At 35.5% G+C, this 27,718-nt stretch overlaps 1 protein-coding gene across 1 annotated transcript in view; it reads left to right on the top strand.

The window, feature by feature from the left end:
- Positions 1 to 4,391: 4,391 nt before the first annotated feature.
- Positions 4,392 to 27,718, top strand: part of LOC138699421 (myrosinase 1-like) — a 63,197-nt gene continuing 39,870 nt past the window's right edge. Inside the window, exons 1-2 of the mRNA XM_069825282.1 lie at positions 4,392 to 4,592; positions 18,470 to 18,603. Coding sequence (XP_069681383.1) covers positions 4,445 to 4,592; positions 18,470 to 18,603 — 282 coding nt within the window. The 5' untranslated portion in view covers positions 4,392 to 4,444. The remainder of the gene's footprint in view (positions 4,593 to 18,469; positions 18,604 to 27,718) is intronic.

A 27,718-nucleotide genomic window follows, 5' to 3' on the forward strand; every position in this document is an offset into this window, starting at 1 on the left:
AGCTCATTTTTCGTGTGGTGAAACGCGTGAGCCATCAAATTCTTCTTATTCTTCCTTATTATTTTTAGGGATTCACGCGATGACTGAATAGATTTCTACAAAAACTAGTATGTAAAACACGTTAGGTCCCACTTAGATTTTAGGCAATATGTCAATCAAAATACACTCATGGACAAAAAAAAAAAAAAAAAAAAAACGGACACTTCTATATTTGCTTGTATTTTGTTGCCAATTATTTCAAAATGAAACAAAACCCATTTAAACAAAATAATGTTTCATTTAGCACCTTATACGACAACATTTGAAAAAAAAACCTCTGATGAGAAAATTTACAAAAAATTACAAAGGGCGTATAATTATGGCATCGTTTGGTCTAACTGTTTTTTCATTTTATGGTGCCTTAAATATTAAAAACTCTTTTTAGTAACGGGTATTACCCCCTCTGGCTTGAATAACTGCATCCATACGTCTTGGCATGCTCTCAATTTGGTTAGCAATGTCTTTTTGAGGAATAAGTTCCCATTCTTCGCCAAGTGCTCGCCTCAACTCTTGTAACGATTCTGGTCTCGGTCGTCTATTCTTAACACGCCGTCCCAGCATGTCCCACACTTGTTCAATTGGGTTCATGTCTGGACTCCTTGCTGGCCATGGAAGAACCTGGATTCCCACTTCTTGGAGATAATCTCCGACCGCATGGGCAATATGCGGCTGTGCATTATCATGCATTAAAACAAAATTATGGCCTACAAATTGGCCAAATGGCACAACATGATCAGCCAAACATTCATTTATATACCTATCAGCTGTTAGTCTTCCATTTTCAACAAAAACCAACTCTGTACGAGCATCCGTACACACTTCTGCCCAAACCATCACTCCACCATCTCCATACGGCACATTTTCGGAAATGCAACACTGTGAAAATCGTTCTCCCCTCCTTCTCCAAACTCCTTCACGTCCATCAAGTGAGCACAGATTGAAACGGGACTCACTGGTGAACAGAACACAGCTCCACGTCCATTTCTCCAATCCCTGTGATCATTTGCAAAACGCAGTCGTTCAACTCGATGCATCCTGAGAAGTCTGGGACCAGTTGCAGGTCTACTTGATATCAGTCCACTTGCTTTCAACCTCCTTCTAACTGTTTTGGCCGAAATTGGGCGTCCATGCATGTTAAAAAATTGCTGGGCTACACTAGTAGCTGGCAGGTTGCGCTCCCTAAGAACTCTCAACACCATATACCTGTCTTCATTTGGATTTGTAGCTCTTGGACGACCCGAACCTGGTCTTCTGGTATATTTTAGGGTCTCTCTATACCATTTTATGGCATCATGGGTTATGTTTGAAGCCATATTCATAACATTTGCAATGTGACGTACACTGCGTCCATCAACGTAAAGGGCTACAGCTCGAGCCTCATCTTCACGTCGCATCTTGTTTTAAGATAAATGTTACAATCCCACTTAAACTCAGAAAATGTAAAAATAAAGAAATAACGAATGATAACGAAAATGAAGCACAAAATGGTTGAGACAAAATTGTTACAGCTGAGACTCCGAAAGCAAAATTGGAATATTTGGTTGTAATGGCTTGTTTATAAAACAAAAAAACAATCAACATTGTATACACGTCTCCATAACAACAGATGGCTACCATAATATTGTATGAGAAGATAATGTTTTGCAAAATACCAGCAAATATTAAAGTGTCCGGGTTTTTTTGTCCCTGAGTGTATTTTCTTTAAAAGTGAGGTTATAATGGTGACTGAAGTAGATAAATCGAAATATCTCGCTTCCCATTCAATTCTTAGGATAATATTACATGACAAGTTGTAGTGAAAGAACTTTCCGACAAGTTTTATCCTGAGAAAAATTTTTATAGGACTGATATTTAACGAGATATATGAGTTTTAATAGTACATTATGCAACGAGCCTATAATGATAGTAATTAAGACGCAAGTATGATTGTTTATGAAACGAGCGCAAGCGAGTTTCATAATTTTCATACGAGCGTCTTCATTACCATTATAGACAAGTTTCATACGACTTTTTATGCTCGACCATATTTCTAACTTTAAATTATTCATAAGTATTCATGTTATTCTTATGTGACTGGGGAGCGAACTGACCTAGTGCAATCTCGTAAATTGTGAGATGTGCGCAGACGCGAAAGTATTGATTTTTTCCGGGCAACGAATGTCGACGACCTTGATCTAGAGAGTAAGATAAACGTTAAACTTGATATAACCTTGAAATTGAATTCGACATTGAAAAACGAGGTGACAAATTGAATTTGAATTGAATATTATTTACAATTAACACTAATTATTATAGTAACAGAACATAACCTTCTGCGACAGTATTGGATTTCCAGCCTGCGTGACGTTTTGCTAGTTGTCTTTCGATTGCATATCAGAGAATAAACGAAAACCTGAACTTTAATGAATAGGTGTACTTTAATGACATGCATTAAAGGACTGCTACCAGGTGTATAATTACTACATTTCGGAATGGTCGAGCATAAAATAACAATACGTTTTATATCCGTGCAGGCTCAATTCAAAATAAATTTTGGAAAACGTATTGTGTGTCTTCCATGTATTAAATTTTATGTTACTTTGTTAACATGTTTCGGCCTGCTATTGGCCATCATCAGAACTGGTTGTTGCTGGTCTTGGTGCCTTTTGTTTTCTTTCATGTGGGGGTGTGTTTGTATAGTGTAATGTGGACAGACATCGAGGACCACAGATGGTCCGCGGACCATAGTTTGAGAAACGCTGAGTTACGGAATATGAGTACGTTTACAGTTTGGTAACTTGTCTTATATTTGTTATGAATTGATACTCATGTTTTATTAAAAATATTAAATAGTCATGTTTGTTAGTACAGTAATCTATATTAATAATAAATCTGTAGCCAATATTTTTCTGGTAATTTTCGATTTTCCAAAAATAATTGGTGTTAACATGTATAATTAACCATCCTGAAACCGAAAATCGCTTTTTTGAAATTTTTGTTTGTATGTCTGTCTGTCTGTCCGTCTTTCTGTCTGTCTGGATGTTTGTTACCTTTTCACGCGATAATGGCTGAACCGATTTATATGAAAATTAGAATATAAATTAAGTTCGTTGTAACTTAGATTTTAGGCTATATGGTATTCAAAATACTTTATTTAAAAGGGGGGTTATAAGGGGGCTTGAATTAAATAAATCGAAATATCTCGTTTATTATTGATTTTCATGAATAATAGTACATAACAAAAGTTTTTTTTCGAAAATGATTTCCGATACGTTTTATTCTATACAAAATTTTGATAGGACTGATATTTAATGAGATAAATGAGTTTTAAAATTACAATAACAACGCCATCTAAGACGCTGTACTCAAATGAAAACAAATGACTTCATCTATAAGGGGCCTTGGAAAATAACAATCGAAAGCTATTAAACATAACCTAAGAGAATGTTTTTGTGTTTGTATGAAGTAATATCGGAAGCTAATTAATTGTTTAACTATTATTTCACCATTGGAAAGTGTAGTTTCTCTAAATGCACATAATTCTACAATGTTATTACAGTAACTTCTGAAACATATAGCAAGTAATATAAAGTATACACATTAAAACTAAATGATATGTCAATCTTCATTAAACTAGGGTTGCATGTAATAACAATTAAGAAACATGTTAAAGGAATTGTCATTGCACCAAATGATTGCTCTCTGGACAAAAATGATCGCATTTTAATTATTTAAATACAATTTAAATTAAGTAACATATTAAACGATTTATCCTTCTATCAAACACGAATGTTCCCTGAATCAAACGTCCTATTTTAATTATGTAATTACTTTATACTTGTTTCTAACAGGTGCAGCGGAGCGCACGGGTACGGCTAGTTACTAATAAAGCATGACTAATTTATGACGTCATAACAAAATAACACGAAGTTTACTGACTGAGGCTGGGTTGTAAACATAATGATTAATCCTTTTAATTTATTACAAAAAAAAGGAATTAAAATTTGTTTAAAGTAACGTTTTGATTAGTATCAAATTAAAGTAATTTACTCTTAAATTAATAGCCTATACTTAAAGAGAAATAAATTTGTAAACATATAGTTTAGAACTATCATAAAACTTGAAATAAATAAATATTACAGACACATGATCGTGATACTATACTGTACAAGAGAAAATGATAATTTGACATTAGTAGAAAGTTAATATTTTACACCTGCTAGTTTAAAGTACAGCATTAATATTGGCCTTCAGTTGTGTAACAAAAAAAAGAAGAAGTAGTATTTGTGTGTTTATTTTTGCTTCTAATTTTTATTTGTAAACTTATCGTGACAATAAAACACCGCGATACAACCGTCCAGTATATAAGGCCAAGGAAGCATTATGCAGTCGCACTGAAAACTGGAACATCTCTGACGTCAGTAACATGGCTTGGCCATTGACAATTCTGTGTCTAATCGTCGTCAGTAAGGCTGTGGAATGCGCTTCTTCGTTTAACTACACGTTCCCTCACGATTTCATGTTTGGAGCTGCAACTGCATCCTATCAAGTTGAAGGAGCCTGGAACGTTGACGGTGAGTTTTATATTCCTCTTATTCTCACACTCGGAAGCCAGTAGAGTTCTGTTAGCATGCAATAACACGAAACTTAATGTTAATTTATTTTCAATGTCATATTTAACGACGTCATATTAAGCTACTACAGGGACATCATTTTATTTTTACTAGCATTTTTAATATTAACCTGTCTCTACCTTTAGAGAACCGCTTGCTGCCCCCTCCAAGACTGGAGTTCGATGATACTGGCGTAAAACACAAATCACTCTACCAGGTATTGGATGGAAGAAAATTAGTTCATCCATTTATGTAAACTAGAAAATATCGCGATTTTGAGATTGATAATTTTCATTAGGTTTTTCTTTAATCAAAGTACAGTACAGTATTAACAATAAGTGTTTTTACTCACGAAGTGAGTTATCCATGCGAACGTATTCATTATGCAGTGTATATTATACTGTCTACAGCACATTAGCGTACAATATAGAGAAAGAAGTTAAATTGAAAAATAATCATAATATGAATATTTAAACACAATTTTCAAAATGGTGGCCGTTCATTTCGATACAGGCTTCAGTTCTTTTGTGCATATTATCGCACTATAGACTATTGCATCTACAGACGTGGACAAATTATTAGCAAAATTGAAGATTTTTATTATATATTTTTACAAAATATGATTCTTCAATTCAGACTACAGTTGACATTTTTGCGTATTTCCAATTATTAGCAAAATTGAAGATTTGTTGTGTATATATTTAGAAAATTTGACTCTTCAATTTGGACTACATTTGATATTTTTACATATTTACAAATTATTAGCATAACTGAAGATTTTTACTATTTATTTTTACCAAATTTGTCTCTTTAATTCAGACTACAGTTCACATTTTGGTTATTTCCAAATGATTAGCAAAGATCTTTATTTTATATTCTTACAAAATTTGACTCTTCAATTTAGACTGCAGTTGACATTTTTGCATATTTACAAATTTTTAGCAAAATTAAAGATTTTTATTATATAGAGTATTTTTTACAAAATTTGGCTCTTCAGTTTAAACTATAGTTGACATTTTTGAATATTTCTGTCTACTATAATGATAGAAATATGCAAGATTGTCAACTGTAGTCTAAATTGAAAAGTCAAATTTTGTAAACAGAATTATCATAATCGTCAATTTTGTTAATAATTTGTCCACGTCTGTAATTCCAATTGCCAGTTTCGTCATTCGTACTAGTAACTCATGTTGAAATAATTCTGTACCTAATCTACGTACTGTGAATTCAATCTTCACTTCTGCCCGACCTGAAAATATAAAATTACTCAGACATGCTATCTACTGTCCGTCCAAGTGGTTATGCCGCAGGATTGTAGAAAAGGAGGAAATCACGTGAAAGTTAATTACTTAACGAGGCCCTTTTATTTAAGTTAAATTAAACAGCTGTATAATATTACGTAAACTTCCAATTCCTAAGAGAAATTAATGTTTTCAGAAAAGAGCTAAGACAGCCCAGCTATTACAGAGGGGCGAGCAGAAGCAGGTGGGGGAAATCGGGATGCGACGTAGGCAAACGGACAGTACCTGTGCGAAAATATGATTCAATATTGAAAGCTCTTTCGTCACTGGAAAACGCGAACATATTTCTGGAACGTACTATACTCAGTAACTCAGTACTGCTTACTATCTGCGGTCTTGGTTCTGTGTGGAGTTGGAACTTCCTTAGTAGAAGGGGTGAGAGTGAAGTACATTCAAAAACTCAGGTACAATAAAAATTGAAGTAAAAATAAGATGATGTCCCTGTACTTAGTGTGGAAGGAATTGGTGACAGAGAAGTTGTATTTGGTGCGATGAATTCGAAGATTAATCATGGTGAATCCTTCGGAGAAAAAACTGACAGGTGATTCATTCTACTCCTATAATTACATGAAAAGTTTATGCCTTTCGTCTTTGTTGTCAGCATGGTTGGAATTATACAGGGACATCATTTTATTTTTACTTCAATTTTTATTGTACCTGAGTTTTTAAATGTACTTCACTCCTACCCCTTCTACTAGTAAACTTCCAATCGTCCTCCACACAGAACCAAGGCCGCGTATGCAGTCAAAGTGCCTTACGGTGATACTGAACAATACTGAGTTAGTGATTATACTACGTTCCATAAATATATTCGTGTTTTTCAGTGACGAAAGAGTTTTCAATATTGAATCATATTCTCGTACAGGTACTGTCGTCCTTTTGCCTACGTCGCATTCCGATTTTCCCCACCTACTTCTGCTCGCCCTCTGTAAAGGCTAATGGCTGGGCTGTCTTAGCTCTTTTCTGAAAACATTAATTTCCGTTAGGAATTTGGCGTCTAAGTAATATTATACAACTGTTTAAAATAACTTAAATAAAAAACCTCCCTCCTTTCTACGACCCTGCGACATAACTACTTGGATGGAAAGAAGATAGCACATCTAAGTAATTTTATCTTTTCGGATAGGGCAGAAGTGAAGATTGAATTTACAGTACGTCAGGTAATCTTTTCTAGATTAAGTACAGAATTATTTCCTTTTGAGTTACTAGTACGAAGGACGAAACTGGTAATTGGACTTAGGTACAATAGTCTATAGCGCGATAATATGCAAAAAAGAACTGAAGCCTGTATCGAAATGAACGGCCACCATTTTCAAAAATGTGTTTAAATATCCATACTATGATTATTTTTCAATTTAACTTCATTCTCTAAATTGTACGCTGATGTGCTGTCGATAGTATAATATACACCGCATAGTGAATATGTCCGAATGGATAGCTCAGTTCATGAGTAAAAATACTTATTGTTAATACTATAGCGTATTTTGATTAAACAAAAAGCTAATGAAAATTATCAAACTCAAAATTGCGATAATTCCTAGTTTACGTAAATGGATGAACTACTTTTCTTCCCTCCTATACCTAGTAAAGTGATTTGTTTGTATTTTACGGCAATATTACCGAACTCCAGTCGTGGAAGGGGGTAGCAAAGGTATAGCCAGGTTAATATCAGAAATGTTAGTGAAAATAAAATGATGTCTCTGTACAAATGAGATTAATATTTCCGCTAATCAATTTAATGAATATTGTGTGGAACAACCAAATAAAATAAAATATAATATATCTAGCTCTAAGTCGATCTGGTTGGCGAGTTGGTATAGCGCTGGACTTCTATGCCCTAGGTTGCGGGTTCGATTCCGGGCCAGGGCGATGGAATTTAAGTGTGCTTAAATGCGACAGGCTCATGTCAGTAGATTTACTGGCGTGTAAAAAAACTCCTGCGGGACAAAATTCCGGCACATCCGGCGACGCTGATATAACGTCTGCAGTTGCGAGCGTCGTTAAATAAAACATGACATTTTTTAAATTTTCTAGCTCTAATGTTTCTTATAACGAATTACTTATGAAATCACGAAAACCTGTAACGATCTTTAGATGGAAAGAAGTTACATGTGATGAAATATTATTGTGTATTAACAAAATGAAGAGTTGTAAAACAAAAGACTTTTATGGAATTTCAAATATTTTTGTTAAAGAAATTAACCTATACACACTAAAGCTGCTGACTATATGTATTAATGATTCACTAAACAAGGGTATTTTTCCTGAATCTTTCAAAGTTTCAAGAGTGACTCCTATTTTTAAACAAGGCTGTAAAGATGGTCCCAGTAATTATAACCAATTTATAATATTCCTGTTTTTGCAAAACTCTTTGAAGAGGTAATTAAGAAACAACTAGTATAGTATTTAGAATCTAACAAGTTGTTATGTTATCAGCAATATAGTTTCAAGTCTAAACATAATACCATAGGTGCAGCTAGTTGTCTTGTAAAGCAAATTCAAATTCAAATTTATTTACAATTTACATTTGAAATGAATACATGTGAATAGATACCCTAAATGAGCATATGCTCGTGCTCGGGTACAGTCCAGTAGTCTACAACTAATCTAACCTAAAGCAAGCATTGGAGGCTTTTGAAAATAATGTTTATTTTAATAATAATAATAATAATAATAATAATAATATAATTCCCTATCACCACGGCATGGCGCGTCCTCAGGTTGCGGATAGAGGAGACGGCCTCCAGATATGGAGGGTAGCTGCGAATATATTGAATAAGCAGTCGTGGACAGCCGATAAGGGGTGGTCCTCCAGCTTGGGGGTTGGGCGAAGGGCTAACAACCCATCACCGTAAAAAACAGCTTGTTACGAATTCCTACAGTAAGCCTCGGAATAGGACTGATTCTCTGGCACGACCACAGCAAAGGAATAAGGATTTGAGATTTGGCACTTGGAACGTAACTAGTCTTTATAGAACAGGAGGGGTAACATTAGTAGCAAAAGAACTAGCTAGATATAGAATAGACTTCGTGGGAGTACAAGAGGTTAGGTTAGATGGGAATGGCATATCACAAATAGGAGATTACTTGTTGTATTATGGGGAAGGAAACAATAATCACCAATTAGGAACAGGATTCTTTGTACATAAAAGAATAAAATCAGCAGTAAAAAAGGTCGAATTTATCAGTGACAGGTTATCATATTTAGTACTTAAGGGTAGATGGTGCGACATCATAGTTATAAAAACTCTCACTCAGAGAGGAACATAGGTTAAGGGTGTTTGAGAATAAGGTGCTTAGGAAAATATTTGGGGTTAAGCGGGATGAAGTTACAGGAGAATGGAGAAAGTTACACAACACAGAACTGCACGCATTGTATTCTTCACGTGACATAATTAGGAACTTGAAATCCAGACGTTTGAGATGGGTAGGGCATGTAGCACGTATGGGCGAATCCAGAAATGCATATAGAGTGTTAGTTGGGAGACCGGAGGGAAAAAGACCTTTAGGGAGGCCGAGACGTAGATGGGAGGATAATATTAAAATGGATTTGATGGAGGTGGTGTATGATGATAGAGACTGGCTTAATCTTGCACAGGATAGGGACCGATGGCGGGCTTATGTGAGGGCGGCAATGAACCTTCGGGTTCCTTAAAAGCCATTTGTAAGTAAATAAGTAATAATATAATAGCTGGCCACCTCATGTTTCTTATGAAATCCAGACAAGGCGAACACCTAAAGAAGGTGTGTTACTTGAAACAAATTGCATAACTAAAGTTATGCGTCACGTCATGTAATTGGTTGGTTGGTTGGTATCTTTCACATTTTAAATTGCACAATTCACATACACAACTTTCACACGGTTCGTGGTAACTTTTTGTCTTGCACAACTTATGATGAAAACCATGTATCGCGAAGCGGGTTATTGCATGTCTTTGAGTCTGATTTTCTTTAGTCCAGTTCCTATCTACCATAGCACCTGTGGCGTAGAAATCGGGGTCTATCGTATGGCGTTTATCTTCTCTTCTCTCTAGGAGGTCTTTGTAGGGTTGTGTCAATTGCAGTAGTATTTGGAGTCTGATGTCTTCTACGTAGAAAGTTTCTCTGGCCATCTCGTACACTAGTCTTGAAGGTCTTGAATGTTTATTTTCATGCAAACTTTTGTGACTTAAGCAAGGCTTTTGATTGTATTGATCATAGTATTCTATTGACTAAATTAAGTTATTTGGATATCATAGAAAGTGAATTGATGATTTTTTAATCTTACTTATCAGATCGCAAACAAAGTGTCTCGTTTAATGGTAAGAAATCTGATAGCCTATTTGAATTATTTTGTTATTTTCCAATGAAAGGTAACCGAAAAGAAATTATGTGCATTACTTATTAAATCGCCCACGTACAGTTACCCTTAAAAAGAATGAGACGATTCTTGGTTGTCGGAAGTTAAAGTTCTACAGCGCAGTTCACTCGATATCGACTTATAACGATAAGTACCATGACAAATAGAACAAGAATTGTTACAAGGACCACAACAAGGACAAGGATCAGAATAAGGATCACGAACCAGAGAGCCATTTAAGGCCACGATTTCACAACATAGCTCGGGTAATAAAATATCATTGCTTCTCTGTACCGAATGGCAAATGCCTGCTATGGGATCTACATTCTGGACTGCTGCTGTCACTGTCTTGTCTCGGTAGCTCATATAGTAGCGTGTCGGTTCCACCGTATAACCGAAATGTTTCGTGTTCGATCCCGGGTAAAACTCTTTTTTTTACTGAGGTGTAATTAATTTGTTCAGAGTTCCTCGACTGTATAATTTGTCGAAAAATATGGAATAATTTATGCCCAATTTTTTGGTCTACAAGTGGGCTGAACCTCGTCAAGAAATAAATAAATCTTACTTGGAAGTTAAAAGTATTCTTCCTGAAACAAAAATCATAAAAAACAAAAAGAGACCCGTTAACTTAAAATCTTGTCCATATACCATCATACATTTCTCCAATCGAAATCCACTCGATTGGTAGCGAAAGCAAGATGGTTGACAGCTTGTGCTTCCCCCAATATTTCCATTTGCGCAGCCCTCCGGCTCCTAATACCGCGGTTCCTCAACCTGCTGATCACAGTCTGTGAAGAACCAGGAAAGTTAGATGCTGCTCTTATTTCGTTAGCAGTCCGAAAGGGGTCCAGTCGAACTGTCTCGAATAAGATAGCATCCTCTTCCAATGAAGAAATCCGCGGACGCCCAGGAATAGGGCGACTTTCGACCTCCCCTGAATTTTGTAACAATGAACCCCCTCGCGGCTATACTTCCAGGAACACGACCAAACGGCCAGCAGATCTAGCCCCATATCCAGCCTCACCTAGAGCTATAACTCGCTGTCTCATGTCACGTCGGTACGTCATTACGATGAGAAATGAGGGATGACGATAATACTTTAGTGTAGACAATGACTATTTAGCGTGATATAGAATTATTGAAATAAGGGGCATCTTGCATAGTAAGAGTTATTAAATCAACCCTAAATTAAATATTTAAATAACAGGATATAACAGGAAGTCCAATTATTGTTGCGAAACTAATCAAATTAAATCTAATTACGTTAAGTAAACAAATCCCAAGTTATGACACCACATTGCTACAGCTAAATTCTATGTTATTAACATAAGCATTGAATTGGTCCGTGCTTATGCGTTGGACGACAAAACCAAACATCGTAAGTTCGAATGTTGCCGCGGAATGTAACTTCTTGCTTTTTATAATGTAAATCAGACTTCTAACTACAATCATTCATATTTCTTACATTATTTATTAATACTTATAGCCAACATTGAATTTGTAAAGAAATGACTTTAGAAATCTCATATGGAATTTGTGATCTGTAGTGACATAAACATAGATTATCTCTCGGAACTTCTCCGTAAAAGTAAATTAAATTCACTCCTTGAAACTGGAAACCTTAGTCGTAGAGCCATTTTCCCACCAGCATACAAGCTGAAGTAGCACAGCCATTGATAAAGGTTTTGTACACAGAATTAGACTGAATTTCTATTCGACAGAACCTATAATCAATGGCTTGTCTGAACATGATAAACAAATCCTAAGTGTTTCCAATGTCACTGAACAATTTCAAAATATTAATTTAAAAACTAAAAAAGGGTCGTAAATGCTGTATCTAGTGACTATTTACATTTATGTCTACAAAATGAATCTTGGAAAAACGTATATGATACTGGTACTACTGATATTAAGAGTAAATGTATTGTATTTTTCACTTTAATTTCAGAATCACTTTACTGGATGTTCTCCACTCAATGTTGTGAAAAAATTCAAAAGTAAAAACATGTAGATAACGCAGGGACTTAAAAATCTCATGTATTAAAAAGAAGAATCTATATGTAATGAGTTGCAATGTAATGATCCTCGTGTTCTAAAATAGTACAAGAAGTGCGGTGTAATTTATCAAAAATTATGAAAGAGGGAAATATAATATATTCGAATAGAAAAGTACAACATTCAGATAATGCAATTAAAGCTATTTGGAATATTATTGAAGTTAAACTTGTAGATATTCTAAGAAAGAAAATATTTTTTCATTAAAACCAGTGATTATAAACTAGAGGACCCCTAATCTATTGCAAATTCTTTTAATGTCTTATAGTATATAGTACAGAAATATTATTGACAACTTAAATATTCAAGATTTTGCAAAAGATACTGCAATTGGTTATTTAAGAGATGCATTTAATAATTAGTATTAATATATGTAATCAGTCAATAACTGCAACAGTGCTTTTTCATTCAATCATAACATGAATAAAACTGAATGAAGATTAAATTAAACACTATTGCAAACACGTAGATAAAATAGTTAAAATCAACTGAAGGGGTGAGAATGAAATAATCCAAAGCCACACTTTTAACAAAAATTGTTTTGTGCGAGTGCATTTCTTACACATATGGGAAAGTTATTAATAAAATATTGTAATAACTACTCTACAAATGACATAGCCTAAGGACTCTAAACCTTTGTAAAAGTTTGTCTGTATGGCTTAGGAATATTTTTTAATTTCATTTTAATTGTTAGTTTTTAATATACATTCATTTGCATTGTATGTGTGTGTATGTATAAATGCATTCATTAGATTAACGTTTACAATATTATAACTTGTAATTTTGTATTGTCTGTGATCATTAACACTTAATCTGAGGACTTTGTAAAACTCTATTTCAACGTTATTTAGCTATTTCAAAGTTATTTAAACAAACAAACAAAAATCGTTGTGTAGACTAGGAATCGAACTCGCACTCTTCTACACGAGACGCAGAAGTCTTAGCGTCTGAGCTATTGAAACGACACGAAAGCTTTCCTTTCTGTGCGGAGTGTCTATCTAGTCATGAAGGTCCATTGTCGATTTAACTACACGATTTATGTATATATTTATCTTTTATTTACGTAATATTATCATATTTTTTGCAGTTTTTGAAGTGAATTTCGGAACGATGCTAGTAAGAAACCAAATAGCCTGAATTTAAGTAACTCAATATTCGTTATCTTGTGTATCAGTGCTCTGGTCTCTGATCATGCGCAGTGTCTTACATCTGAGACTTAGGAATATTCAATCGTCTCATCCTTTTCTAGGGAAACTGTACATCAATATAAAAAATTTATCTTTACCGAGCATGTTTATGCCTTGTTTAGCATATCTGTGTTATTGAAGTCCGGGTATTTTACGTTATCTAGAAGTGTTAATGTAAAAGGAAATAATTGAGGAAAATTTCGCACGTATCACTATTGATTACTCAGTTACTTATCACTTTCCTCTATTCTTTTTCCTAACCATCTACCTACATTCCAGTGTAGGCTTTCACGGACGGCGTCAATAGGAGAAAAGTTTTCCGTGCTATCAACGGACCACGGACTGATAGCCAGAAAAAACTTTTCTCCCACCTACTTACAGTCCTGTCGCTCATATTTCCGGCAGCCAATCACGTTGCAGGTCGGCTACATTTAAACGTGTGCGTCTTATCATTCGCAGCTGATGACGTAATGTACTTCCTAAGGCTCGATAAATACTTAATATAATCGCCCGGCATTTTGGTTCTTTCATCGACGTTCATAGAAAGCACACGAGGACGTTATTCGCCGCTCAATTATTTCCTGAATTACAGTGCGTTTGATTTATTATCATAGGAGCTACGACATGATAATGTTTAACGAATTCGCTCTAGAATATGCAATTAGGAAAGTTCAAAATAACAGAGAGGGTTTGTAATTGAACGGGTTACATCAGCTTCTTGCCTATACGGATGACGTGAATATGTTAGGACAAAATTCACAAACAATTAGTGAAAACACGGAAATTTTACTCGAAGCAAGTAAAGCGATAGGTTTGGAAGTAAATCCCGAAAAGACAAAGTTTATGATTATGCCTCGTGACCAGAATATTGTACGAAATGGAAATATAGAAATTGGAGATTTATCATTCGAAGAGGTGCAAAAATTCAAATGTCTTGTAACAGTAACAAATATATAAATGACACTCGGGAGGAAATTAAACGCAGAATAAATATGGGAAGTGCCTCTTATTATTCGGTTGAGAAGCTTTTGTCATCTAGTCTTAAAGTTGGAATTTATAAAACATTATATTACCGGTTGTTCTGTATGGTTGTGAAACCTGGACTCTCACTTTGAGAAAGGAACAGAGATCAAGGGCGTTCGAGAGTAAGTTTCTCAGAAAAATATTTGGGGCTAAGGGGGATGATATTACAGGATAATGGAGAAAGTTACACAACACAGAACTGCACGCATTGTATTCTTCACCTGACATAATTAGGAACATTAAATCCAGACGTTTGAGATGGACAGGGCATGTAGCAGGTATGAGCGAATCCAGAAATGCATATAGAATGTTAGTTGGGAGGCCGGAGGAAAAAAGACCTTTGGAGAGGCCGAGACGTAGATGGAAGGATAATATTAAAATGGATTTGAGGGATGTGGGATAAGATGGCAGAGACTGAATTAATCTTGCACAGGATAGGGACCAATGACGGGCTTATGTGCGGGCGGCAATGAACCTGTGAGTTCTTTAAAAGCCATTTGTAAGTAAGTAAGATGCGGCAAATAGATTCCTCGTCTGGTAGTTCGGCAACGAAAGAACAAATATAGCGAACGATAATGCCTACCTAGACTTTATAGAGGCTTCACTTCCTAAGGCGTAAGCAAAGAGGAGGAGTCACTCCGGAAATAACAGCGACGCGACTATAGAAAGAAACCCATCAATCTACTATGTACCTAGCTTTAGTATCCATCCATTCATCCATCCATCCATCCATCCATCCATCCATCCATCCATCCATCCATCCATCCATCCATCCATGTCTTCTGTCTACATATCTATCTACCTACCAACCCATCCACCCACGCATTCACCCAGATAGATAGCACTCATTGAAATTCAAATTACTTTTTCTGCCCATCCGGAGAATCATGTTACCTGAAATAAATCTGGATCTAACATATCATATTAAAACCGAAACGAACAATATTACGTATCAACAATTTTGCAGAGAACAATGGGATCAATACCGTAATTCCCGTCACATATACACAGATGGATCGCAGACTAACCAAGGATGTGGATGTGCTGTAGTTTACCCTGATCACACGATGTTGTACACATTGCCATCTCTTTATTCAGTCTTCACTTGTGAGTTGTACGCCATCAAAAAAGCTTTAGAATATATTCTGGAAACAGAGACTGATAAATCTTATCTTCTTCACACTGATTCTCAATCAAGTTTACAAGCTCTTCAAATATATTCTCCACCAACGCACTAATTCAAGAAATACACCAGCTCCTTACTGACTTGATGAAACAAAGACGAAAAATAACTCTAATATGGATCCCTTCTCATCAGGGCATTCCTGGAAATGAAACTGTAGATGCCGCAGCAAAAGAAGCTACAAGACTTCCATTGCATAACTTAACGTCTATTCCTCATATAGACGCCATTAAATACATATCCAGAAAACTGCACAACCATTGGCAAACATCATGGACAGAGTCATCATCCAGCAAACTTGACGAAATAGTACAGCATTCCAGAATGAAATATCCACTACAGAATTTTAAACGTCAAGATCAAGTAATAATCACCAGATTGCGAGTTGGCCACACCAAAATTACACATTCTTATCTTCTAAACAGAACTACTCCTCCAAAATGCACCAATTGCCACAGTAGGATCTCTGTACGCCATTTAATTTCTGAATGTCCACTATATCATCTTCATCGAGATCAATTCCATATACCAACAGATTTATCAACAGTTCTAAACAACCCATCATTCAGTTCAAACTTAATTAAATTTCTGAAATTTATCAACATTTACAAATGTATCTAAAATGATAATACAGTAAACTCTATGTAAACTGTAAGAATTGTTTATGTATTGTCGCGATATGAATTCCTAAGTTAAAGCGACATAATATAAATAAATTAAAAAAAAATACTTTTTCACAACTGGAACACGGTGATGAATTAATGTTTTGATGAATTTGAAGACTAGCAACTACACGAAGTATTTTCCTGAGTCGAAAAATATAGTGACATAAAACACTTCTTCCTTGCATTTTTAACTATGTCCTGATTGCAGTGTAAAATATTACCATGGCAACTAAAACTTATCATTAAGCAAAGCCTGCATGTATAGTAAAAAAAACAAGATAGGTACAATAAAAATGTAACGAAATAGTAATATGCGTTACAAGAGCGGTATGTTGACGTTTTCATGTTCGAGGAAAAGATTGAAAAAGCGAAACGTAGTTGAGCTTTTTTAATTTCCGAAAACATGAAAAAAAACATACCGCTCATGTATCGTACATTATTTTGTGCGAAGATCGTTTATTACATATCTGAAAGAGGAATTTCTAATTAGTTGCAATGAAATCTCCATCTTGGTTTCTGTTCAATGACGGCAACTTTGGAAAACAAATATTTCTATGCAAATCTAGTCTTTCAGGTGAAGCTCCCTGTAAAGCAGATTTGAATAATGTCAAGGGAAAAATTGTTCCGGGGCCCGGTATCGATCCCGGGACCTCTGGTTGAGTTCCCGAGTAGCTCAGTGGTAGAGCGCTGGTACGTTCAACCAGAGGTCCCGGGATCGATACCCGGCCCCAGAACAATTTTTTCTTTGATATTATTCAAATATATCTATCTTCAACATTGTTCCTATAAAATGTTTTCTGTGTTTACTATACTCCAGCAGGCCGTGATATACGTGTCTTTCCCCCCCCCCAGTCTATGATGAGTCTGGAATCTTGTTGATTTTTTCACGGCTTCCTTGATGTTACTTGCATTACAAATGCAGTAACTTTTGTGGTGTTGTAGAGTTTACTTAATTTTTGCAAATATTTAAAAACAATAATTAACAGTGCAATTTAGGTGAAATTGCAGTGGTAAGTTTCCAATTTATAATTATTACTATATTGAACGTCTCTAAAAATAATATGTTAAAAGCCTAAAGCAGTAAAATGAATGTCGCGCTTAAGCGGTAAGAATAGGGAAATTGTTATGTGTGTTATGTTGGGAATAGTGAATGTGGTATTTCACACTTACCGCGTATTGGTTTTGTGCAGAAAGCAAGTAAATACGCACGATCTCGCACAAACACTTTTTCCTTGCTTTTTTAACTTTGTTCTGATTGTACCTTTGCAGTGCAAAATATTACCATGGCAACTAAAACTTACCATTAAGCAAAGCCTGCATGATATATAATTTATTTCAAGAAATAGTCTGCCCAGGCATCCTGGGTTGCCAAAAACACAGAATAACACACATATAAGAATAGTAATGATTACAGTAAGATAGATGAGTCAAATGGAAATGTGAACTAGGAGCTTAAGTTTAAGAAATAATAAATTTGTACATATATTTGTAACAATCACACACTAACGAATAGGAAAGGGGGGGATTATGATATTCCGTATAAATGATTTTTCAGAATTGCCACAGACCCTTTAATGGTTGAAGTAATTAATTTTGGAATGATGTCATGGATTCCAAATGTTATGATAGTGTTTACAGTTGATCGTGGGATGATGCCCCTCGCTCCGATCATTAAACCATGTACTTCCCAGGTGCCTTCCATCTGATATTTTTCTCGAAAATACGGAATAGTAGGCTCATAAATTTGTTGTTTTTCTTTGTTGACCTCGGATGGTTGGGTCTGGCTCATCTCAAATCTAACAGTTGGGTCCAGTATAAAGCCTTTACTATTAGTCTTGTCTAGAGCCACGATGTCCGCTCTTCTAATTCCGCCGCCTTCAGACGCAACGCAGTGCACCTCTTCATGGACCTCGAAGGATTTGTTTCTAAAGGCTTGTGCTATTAGTTTTCGGATGTTATGATGGCGTGAATTTCTCAGGAGATACAATAAAAAGCAAGGTACAATAAAAATGTAAGGAAAAAGTTTTTGATGTTACTGCAGTACCAAATGCACTAATAAAGTAACATTTGTTGTTTTTTTTTCAGGAAAAGGATCACACACATGGGATGACTTCACACACATGTATCCTGACCGTATTCTTGACCACAGCAATGGAGATGATGCAGCGAAGTCATATTACAAATACAATGAAGATATAAAAGCAGTCAAGGACATGGGGGTAAGTAGAAGACTATCGACTGAATGAATACAATATATTGTTTATATTTAGTATAGTCTGAACATTGTTGATTAAAAACATAGCATTACTCTATGTCTATTTTATTTTGACAAAGCACAGCGTCCAAATCGTTGAATTCTGACGAAGGAGATTGAAGTCTAATTTCCGATAAATGTAAATGACATTAAGAATGAATGAATGAATGAATGAATGAATGAATGAATGAATGAATGAAGCCACTGTGTCCCATTAAGGGCTAGGGCCTCCTACAGGAGGGGAAGCTCGGTTGGTGTGGTTCACATGATGAGCTATCTCACGTGAACAATATTTACATTCACATTCACTATGTGAGATACACTAGATTTTGTAAAATTTTAGTTCTATACTAGCTGTACCCGTGCGCTCCGCTGCACCTGTTATAGAAATAAATATAAAGTAATTACATAATTAAAATAGGACGTTTGATCCAGGGAACAACTTTTACAACAGCGCAAGATAATCTGCTTCGCTCATTACCCATTTTTTTTAATTGCAATTATTGCATATATATTTTATGTATTTTAACACGATTCAATTGAGTATAGTCAAAATTTGAATTATAAAAAAATGGATTGCTAAGCTAACATACTATTACTGCATACTAAATCAATGTACACTCTCGTTGTTCGTTAATTCTCTGAGATTAAAATGAGTGTACATAAATATTATTTTAAGAAATACAGAAAACGAATGTACAAAATAGCCTATCAAGTTTTCTGTGCATAAGAAGCTATTTTAATCTTACCTGTCCTCGATTTACTCAGACGTTACTGTAATAACATTATAGCATTATGTCCATCTAGAGAAACTACACTTCCCAATGGTGAAATAATAATTAATTATACAAATCGGTTAATTTAACTTCTGATATTACTTCATACAGAAACATTCTCTGTAGGCTATGTTTAATAGTTTTCGATTGTTAATGTCCAAGGCCCCTGTTTCGATTGTTGTTGTCCAAGGCCCCTGTTTCGATTGTTGTTGTCCAAGGCCCCTGTTTCGATTGTTGTTGTCCAAGGCCCCTGTTTCGATTGTTGTTGTCCAAGGCCCCTGTTTCGATTGTTGTTGTCCAAGGCCCCTTATAGACGAAGTTATTTGTTCTTAATTCATTGCACCGTCTTAGATGGCGTTATTTTAATTTCAAACTCATTTATCTCATTAAATATCAGTCCTATCAAAATTTTGTAAAGAATAAAACTTATCGGAAATCATTTTAAAGAAACTTTTGTTATGTAACATGTTTCACAAAAATCATTAATAACCGAGATATTTCGATTTATTTAATTCAGGCCCCCTTATAACCCCCCTTTTAAATAAAGTATTTTGAATGCCATATAGCCTAAAATCTAAGTTACAACGAACTTAATTTATATTCCAATTTTCATATAAATCGGTTCAGCCATTATCGCGTGAAAAGGTAACAAACATACAGACAGACAGACAAAAATTTAAAACATGCTATTTTCGGTTTCAGGGTGGTTAATTATATATGTAAGGACCAATTATTTTTGGAAAATGGAAAATTACCAGAAAAATTTCGGCTACAGATTTATTATTAGTATAGATGAGTTTGTTCACTGTCTCCATTCGTTCCTATTGCGGACGATGGTTGACCAGTTCCCTCCTAGCTGCTGCTTGAATGTATCTGCCCATCTGCCTTGTGTCCTCCTTCCTATGTGCGGGTCCCACATAGGGGTTTCTCGCGCCCATCTGCCTGGTTGCTGCCTTGCTACATGACCACCCCACTTCCACTTCGTTATGAGGGCTTTTTCTGTGATGTTCTCAGAAGCTGTAATTGTCTGCAGTGCCGTGTTGGAGACCTTGTCTTTCAGTGAAACGCCAACTATCTTCTTCTCCCATTTTCCTTTGGCATATTTCGATGTTCGTCTTTTGCCTCTCTGTGAGGGCCCAGGTTTGGCATCCGTATGTTAGCACCGGGAATACACAGGAGTTAAGAGCCTCTAGTGTGAGTCCGCGGTTTATGGCCTGTCGAGGAGTATAAACTTTAGCGCCCAGAAGGCTTTCCAGGATTGTGTTATTCTCCTTTGTATTTCTTTCTCCATCCCTTGGTTAATTGAGACAGTCTGCCCTAGGTAGATGTAATCGTCCACGTGTTCTTTCTCTGTTCCTAGTACTGGGATTGGTGTTAAATGACATTAACAAGAATAAAACTGGAAAATGTTCTCTAATGATCTCTCCAATTTTTTCCAGTCGTTATTTTAAAATTATTTATTTACTCTTTACAAATATCATTCTCACCTCAGAAAATACTGAAACTGGAAAAGTACGACGTAGCAATAATGTTCATATATCGAATAATTTCGAGGGAAAAATTGTTCCGGGGCCAGGTATCGAACCCGGGACCTTTGGTTTAACGTACCAACGCTCTACCAACTGAGCTACCCGGAAACTCTACCAGACACCGATTCAATTTTTCCCTCTACTGGTTGTTCAGTTCAAAATATGTCTTGGCTCGCTGTATGCCGTCATGTGGCTAGCTGATGAGCCTAGAGAATTCAATCTTCCTACACTTCCGCAGCTCAGGTGTATAATCTAAGAGGCAGAGAAGTTGGCTAGCAAGTACGGCGTTCATTCTGAAGAGTACGTGCCGATACGTACGATAACGCCGGTAGTGGCAGGAATGTGAACTGTTTGGAAATACGTACTGTCGGGATATGGGGAGAGGTTTAAGACGATTACTTACGTATTTGTTGACATTAACTTCGACGGTCAACATGGACACGGAGCATTTGATTTGTGTTGTGGAATGTTACCGTACGCAACCGATGATAACAAATACCCTGCGTACGACTTGCCGGCGCAAAACAGTTCGAAAGAGGTTATGGTAGCACACAGACCGTACAGACCGCCATCTGTCGCTACGACGTTCAAGTTATACCGTACACGTTCTCAAGTTCAGATTGAAGAACGCCTTAAATAATAGGCAACTTCTCTAACATATAAACTGAAACTCGCTTCAAATCGGTGACCCAACAACAGTGACGTCATGACACACTTTGAAATGAACACCCAGTATATCCACAGACCTCAAAGTGGGCTGACAACCGTCAAGGAACCAACGTTGAGTGCACACTAACTCTGTGTGACTTAAATTGTGGTTTCATGTTCATATATCATTCATTTTATACATTTTCACCGAATATGCAAAGTCTCTGAGGAGGAATGTAAAATACTTCAGGATAATGTAGTTTGGGTTAACCTTCATCGATGTAACCTGAAATACCTATGTCCGAAGTCTAACAGTTGGGGAGAAATACTGGAACGTCTTGCGGTTCCGTGTACTATACTTGAAGTGTTACGCTAGATCTTTGGCACAAGGCAGCATCTGAGCACCACAACACCAGCGCAACACACACAACTGGACACACACTCACTTGATATTTAATTCGTCCATTAGCATAGTGAATGTGCAGACATGGTTTTTGTTTATGGATTTTGTGATGGCACTGCATTGGCTGTTGTAGAGGAATACAGACGACGTTTTCCCAATTGAAGGGTTCCTCTAGCTGTGTGTTTTCCCGTGTTTACCGGATGTTATTTGAAACTGGCAAACTACCAAGCGTTTCAATGAGGTCGGAAAGAGAAGCGGTATCGGTAGCCGATAAGAATCTACAATTCATGGAAGTCATAAGAAGGAAAACCTTAGTAATTTGTCTTGTGTAATTATTTTATTTTGGAATATGTATGATAAGACTTTCCTGTGTTAAACTTCAACGTACTTCGTTTACCTGTTTCGACCTATTTATGGATCATCTTCAGAAGATGGCCCATAAATAGGTCGAAACATGTAAACGAGGTACGTTGAAGTTTAACATAGGAAAGTCTTATCATACTTATTCCGAAGTGATACAGTGTTAAAAGTTGTGTAATCAAGATGTAGGGTCTATTTTATTTTCCTATTCAGTTTGTACTTAATTATAAACTACACTTATGGAACAACAAAAGATGCAGTATTTTCAATCATGTATCATCATGTATCATGTGGATCGCGTGAAGTATTGAAACACGAAACGTTAAGTAATTACGCAGGACAAGAAGATACACAGTTTTCTACAAATGTTATTTTTATGAATAATGACAATGAAAGAGGGAGATGCACTATCACCTTTACTTTTTAACTTCGCTCTAGAATATGCCATTAGGAAAGTCCAGGATAACAGGCAGGGTTTGGAATTGAACGGGTTACATCAGCTGCTTGTCTATGCGGATGACGTGAATATGTTAGGAGAAAATACACAAACGATTAGGGAAAACACGGAAATTTTACTTGAAGCAAGTAGAGCGATCGGTTTGGAAGTAAATCCCGAAAAGACAAAGTATATGGTTATGTCTCGTGACCAGAATATTACGAAGAGGTGGAAAAATTCAAATAGCTTGGAGCAACAGTAACAAATATAAATGACACTCGGGAGGAAATTAAACGCAGAATAAATATGGGAAATGCGTGTTATTATTCGGTTGAGAAGCTCTTATCATCCAGTCTGCTGTCAAAAAATCTGAAAGTTAGAATTTATAAAACAGTTATATTACCGGTTGTTCTGTATGGTTGTGAAACTTGGACTCTCACTCTGAGAGAGGAACATAGGTTCAGGGTGTTTGAGAATAAGGTGCTAAGGAAAATATTTGGGGCTAAGCGGGATGAAGTTACAGGAGAATGGAGAAAGTTACACAACACAGAACTGCACGCATTGTATTCTTCACCTGACATAATTAGGAACATTAAATCCAGACGTTTGAGATGGGCAGGGCATGTAGCATTATGGGCGAATCCAGAAATGCATATAGAGTGTTAGTTGGGAGACCGGAGGGAAAAAGACCTTTAGGGAGGCCGAGACGTAGATGGGAGGATAATATTAAAATGGATTTGAGGGAGGTGGGGTGTGATGATAGAGACTGGATTAATCTTGCACAGGATAGGGACCGCTGGCGGGCTTATGTGAGGGCGGCAATGAACCTTCGGGTTCCTTAAAAGCCATTTGTAAGTAAGTAAGTAAGTAATGACAATGAAAGGAAAGAAATTTTCCAAAACAAGTACAAACTATTTTACAAAAATCTGAAACATAACTGTATTTCTAATTTAAACAATTACTGTAAAATCCTCATAAAATGATATAAAACGTACAATTCCACAACAGTTAAAAAGTAATGCCATAATCTGAACCTATTTGTTTTGAAAGGGCATCAGTCAATAATTTGCATCCTTTGAAAACAAAATTAAGAAACTAAGGAAAAATAGATTCTTAACAAAATATCAAGCACATTACAATTAGGCTATTTTTTAAACTTCTTACTGTAGTTCTTTGTTGTTTTTTTTTGTCAATTTACGTCAATTCGTTTATTCTTCTTCGTCACGTAAATCAGCAAGTGTTTCAGAATTTGGAGTTATGTCAGACATTGCCATTGTGAGCTGATAGAATAAATTTTCGTCTGAAATGAGTGATCTTGATTTGGATTTTACAATGGCCAACTGAGAAAAAAAATGTTCACAAATAAAGGATGAGCCAAACATAGAAGCAATTTTCATAACAAAACTCCAAAGATGTGAATATTTTACTTTGAAAAGTTTTTTAAGCTTATATACATCTAAACCAGCCATATTTGTGCACTTGCACTTGGGGTTTCGCGGCCAGACGCGCTAACCGTTACTCCACACGTGTGGACTACTATTATTATAAAAAATAAAATAAAAAAAATGTTCCAAATGTTTTCATAATGTCGCTCAACGTGCTAGTAAAATTTTGTAGCATAATAAGCGCCTAACGCTTTCCCCTTCTTCGCAACAAAAGAATTCATTTTCCCATTCTTTGTGGAAATAATATTTTTGGACTTTTTCACTTCAGGAGCTTCCTTTTTTAGTGAAATCCACCGCTGTCCGCCAGTAGGCCTACTTCAACCGGTCGGACAGGTATCCCAGCTAGGGGTGTGGAGGGAGGGAGATCACGTCCTTGCGTTCGACTCCGTTCGACATGTACTACTGATGCCCAAGTCTGTTCTAAAACGTAGAAATACGTCCATAATGCCTATTTCCATTTAAAAGTTCTCCCATCAATATCTTCCCAACTGTTACATTTTGGACGAAGGCAGCCTATATGACGTTAAATCGATTTAGATTAATCCAAACTACATTATCCTGAATTATTTTACATTTCTCCTGAGACACTCTGCATAGGTCTATGTTATGACGTCACTTGCACAGATTTAATTAGATTTTTCACAATAGGGTCAAATTTACTTCACCAAATTAATCGCCGAGTGCATTAATGTCAATATCTAATATCTAATAAATAAGGACAACAGACTCAACTACACAAAATTTCTGGGACTTTTTATAGACTCCAGTTTAACATGGGATAAGCACATCGAATGCATATGCACAAAGCTATCAAGAGTTTTATATTTACTAAAGAAATTAACTACTTGCGTTTCTCAAAATTATTTAAGATGCGCCTACTTTTCTTTCTTTCAGTCGATAATTCGATATGCCCTAAATTTCTAGGGAAATGGAACCAAAATTGGAAGCGTGTTGATTTTACAAAAGAAGGCCATTAGAATTTTATGTAAATCAAACTATCTGGAACATTGTCGGCTACTTTTCAGACAATCACGGATTTTAACAATCATAAATTTGTATATATATGATCTAGTACTTTACACTCGACAAAATATCGACAATTACTCATTAGTGGCCAATATACATGATCATGAAATTAGAAATAGTGAACAAATTAATATTCCATATTGTAGATTCCACAAGAGCAACACAAACTTTTTAATTATGGGGATGAAATTATATAATAAGCTCCCCAGTCAATATTATAAATTACCAATCAATAGCTTTAAAAACTAGATTTTACAATTGGTTATTAAATAATCCTTTTTATTCTGTTGCTGAGTTTTTCAACACAAATTTGTATGAAATTGTATTTTAATAAATAAGTTTAATTGCAATTTAGTTAGTTTTCTTCAATTTAAAAGTTTCAAATTATTTCATGTTTTCATTGTATTATTTAAATTTTACTGTTTCTGTTATTAATGTTTTTTTTAAATGTATTTATATATTTTTTTTCAATGTATTCTGACGAAGTCTAATGGCCAAATAAATTGAATTGAATTGAATAGAGATTCTATTTAGAAGCAGGTAAATTTTTCAGTACAGGCGTTTATGTTGGTATATTTGTTACTACTGCATATGTGAATTGATAAAAGATATTTTGTTTCTTGTATGAAATGCAGTTACGATATTTGTTTTGAAATTAATAAAAGCTGTAAAAATACTAACATTTTCTGTAATACCCTTACGTGATGAACAAAAAAATGGAAATTATTTCAGTAATCAGAGAAAATAAGTGATTGAGGAATACGTATTTTTGAGAAATTATCAGAAAATTAAAAAAAGGAGTGATGTAATACTTTGCAATTTAAAGACAACAATAAATACAAAATATGCAGTTGTATTTTTTTTTTTCAGGAAAATGATTTACAGTTATATTCCATATGTTATAATTTGAACATAGCCTACATTATCAAAAAAAACCAAAGTTTCGTATTTTACACCAATCATTTATTTCATATCTGCAACGTTTCGTAAGAACTTAATGCACATGTTCCAGAACAATGGTAAGAGAAAATGAGGCACCACTATGATGGGTTGTTAATATCTGGCTAACCTAAAAAATGGAGCCAATCCTACTTTAATGTAATATCTTAAAAATATCTCATATATTTCTAATTTGTCACATGATAATTCGGATTTATCACGCACGTTTCAAGCACATCCAATACTTTGCTTTGTACTATAGTATTGTTTTGATTATTATTTTTATAAGGCTAAAGATACCATCAATATCAATTTCAACTTATGTCATATTCAGCGTCTTTTTTGGGATAACACTTTCTTTATGAATGATGTGTTTAATTCACTTAGTACAGTATAGTTGTAGTTATTATGGAATTTGTGTGAATATTCCTTCTTTACTCTTTATTATGTTATTAACGTTTAAAACACAACTGCAATATTAGGCTAAGAAATAGGTGTTAGTACTTTGTTTTACAGGCAATATAGAAAATAACAAACAGAAAGAAGCCATATAAAATAACGACATAAAATTTCACGTTCCGTTTGAAGTTTGTGCACCACTGTTTTCTTAATCCAACAGGCTGCTTATTCCTCCTAGCATACCTAGCGCTTGATGCCCGCGCACGACGTCAAGGTCAGAAAAATGCGCTTGCTTTGACATCACTGGCATAGCATATGCCTTCATTAGTTACATGTTTACAACATTATTTACAGCACATACGACAACCGTGCGGATGAGATAACGGCAAACCTTCACTATTCTTTTCCGTTTCACAATGTTTTTCCAAATCTTTACGAACATTTTAGTTCCGTGTTGCATACTTTACAGCTTATGTAGTCGCCCTCGACACTAAAATACTCGCTTCTAAACGCAGTTGCAATTGCATTCAGTTTAGACTCTTGTCTGACTGCATTGTATTATGTTTACACAATCACAACCATCTTGCCATTAAATGATAACAGCACCAATAGTGCTGTAGGAACTGTAGATAAGCCACTACAATGCAAAACAAGAAGGCAGCGGCAAAGAGAAGCATAGGTTCGAATCCTAAACAAATCAAACGTACTTTCGTTCTCCGGCGCAGCACAAACAGGTTCCCCTTTCCTGTCACAATGCAGTATCTTCGAACCCATGGTCTCCGTGACGTAAATATAGGCAAGCAACAACCAACCTAAAATCCGTCCATGATGGGACAAGTGTGTCCCTGCTAACAACGCTTGCTTTAAATGATGGTATATAAAGTTACTTACTTCGATTATTGCGACGTTTTGTTCAGTGATCTCAGGATTGATTCCGCCCAGAAACTACAGCGTGTTCATAACGCGTGCGTCCGCTTCATTTGTAATGTTCGATACTATGATCATATCTCACCTTCTTTCGAGAAGTTATCATGGCTTAGGTTACATGAGAGGAGAAATCTGCACTCACTTTCTCTCTTATATCGAATTATACACACTTCATCCCCCTATTATTTATTC

Source organism: Periplaneta americana, chromosome 5, assembly GCF_040183065.1.
Source record: "Periplaneta americana isolate PAMFEO1 chromosome 5, P.americana_PAMFEO1_priV1, whole genome shotgun sequence".
NCBI classification, from domain to species: Eukaryota; Metazoa; Arthropoda; class Insecta; order Blattodea; family Blattidae; genus Periplaneta; species Periplaneta americana.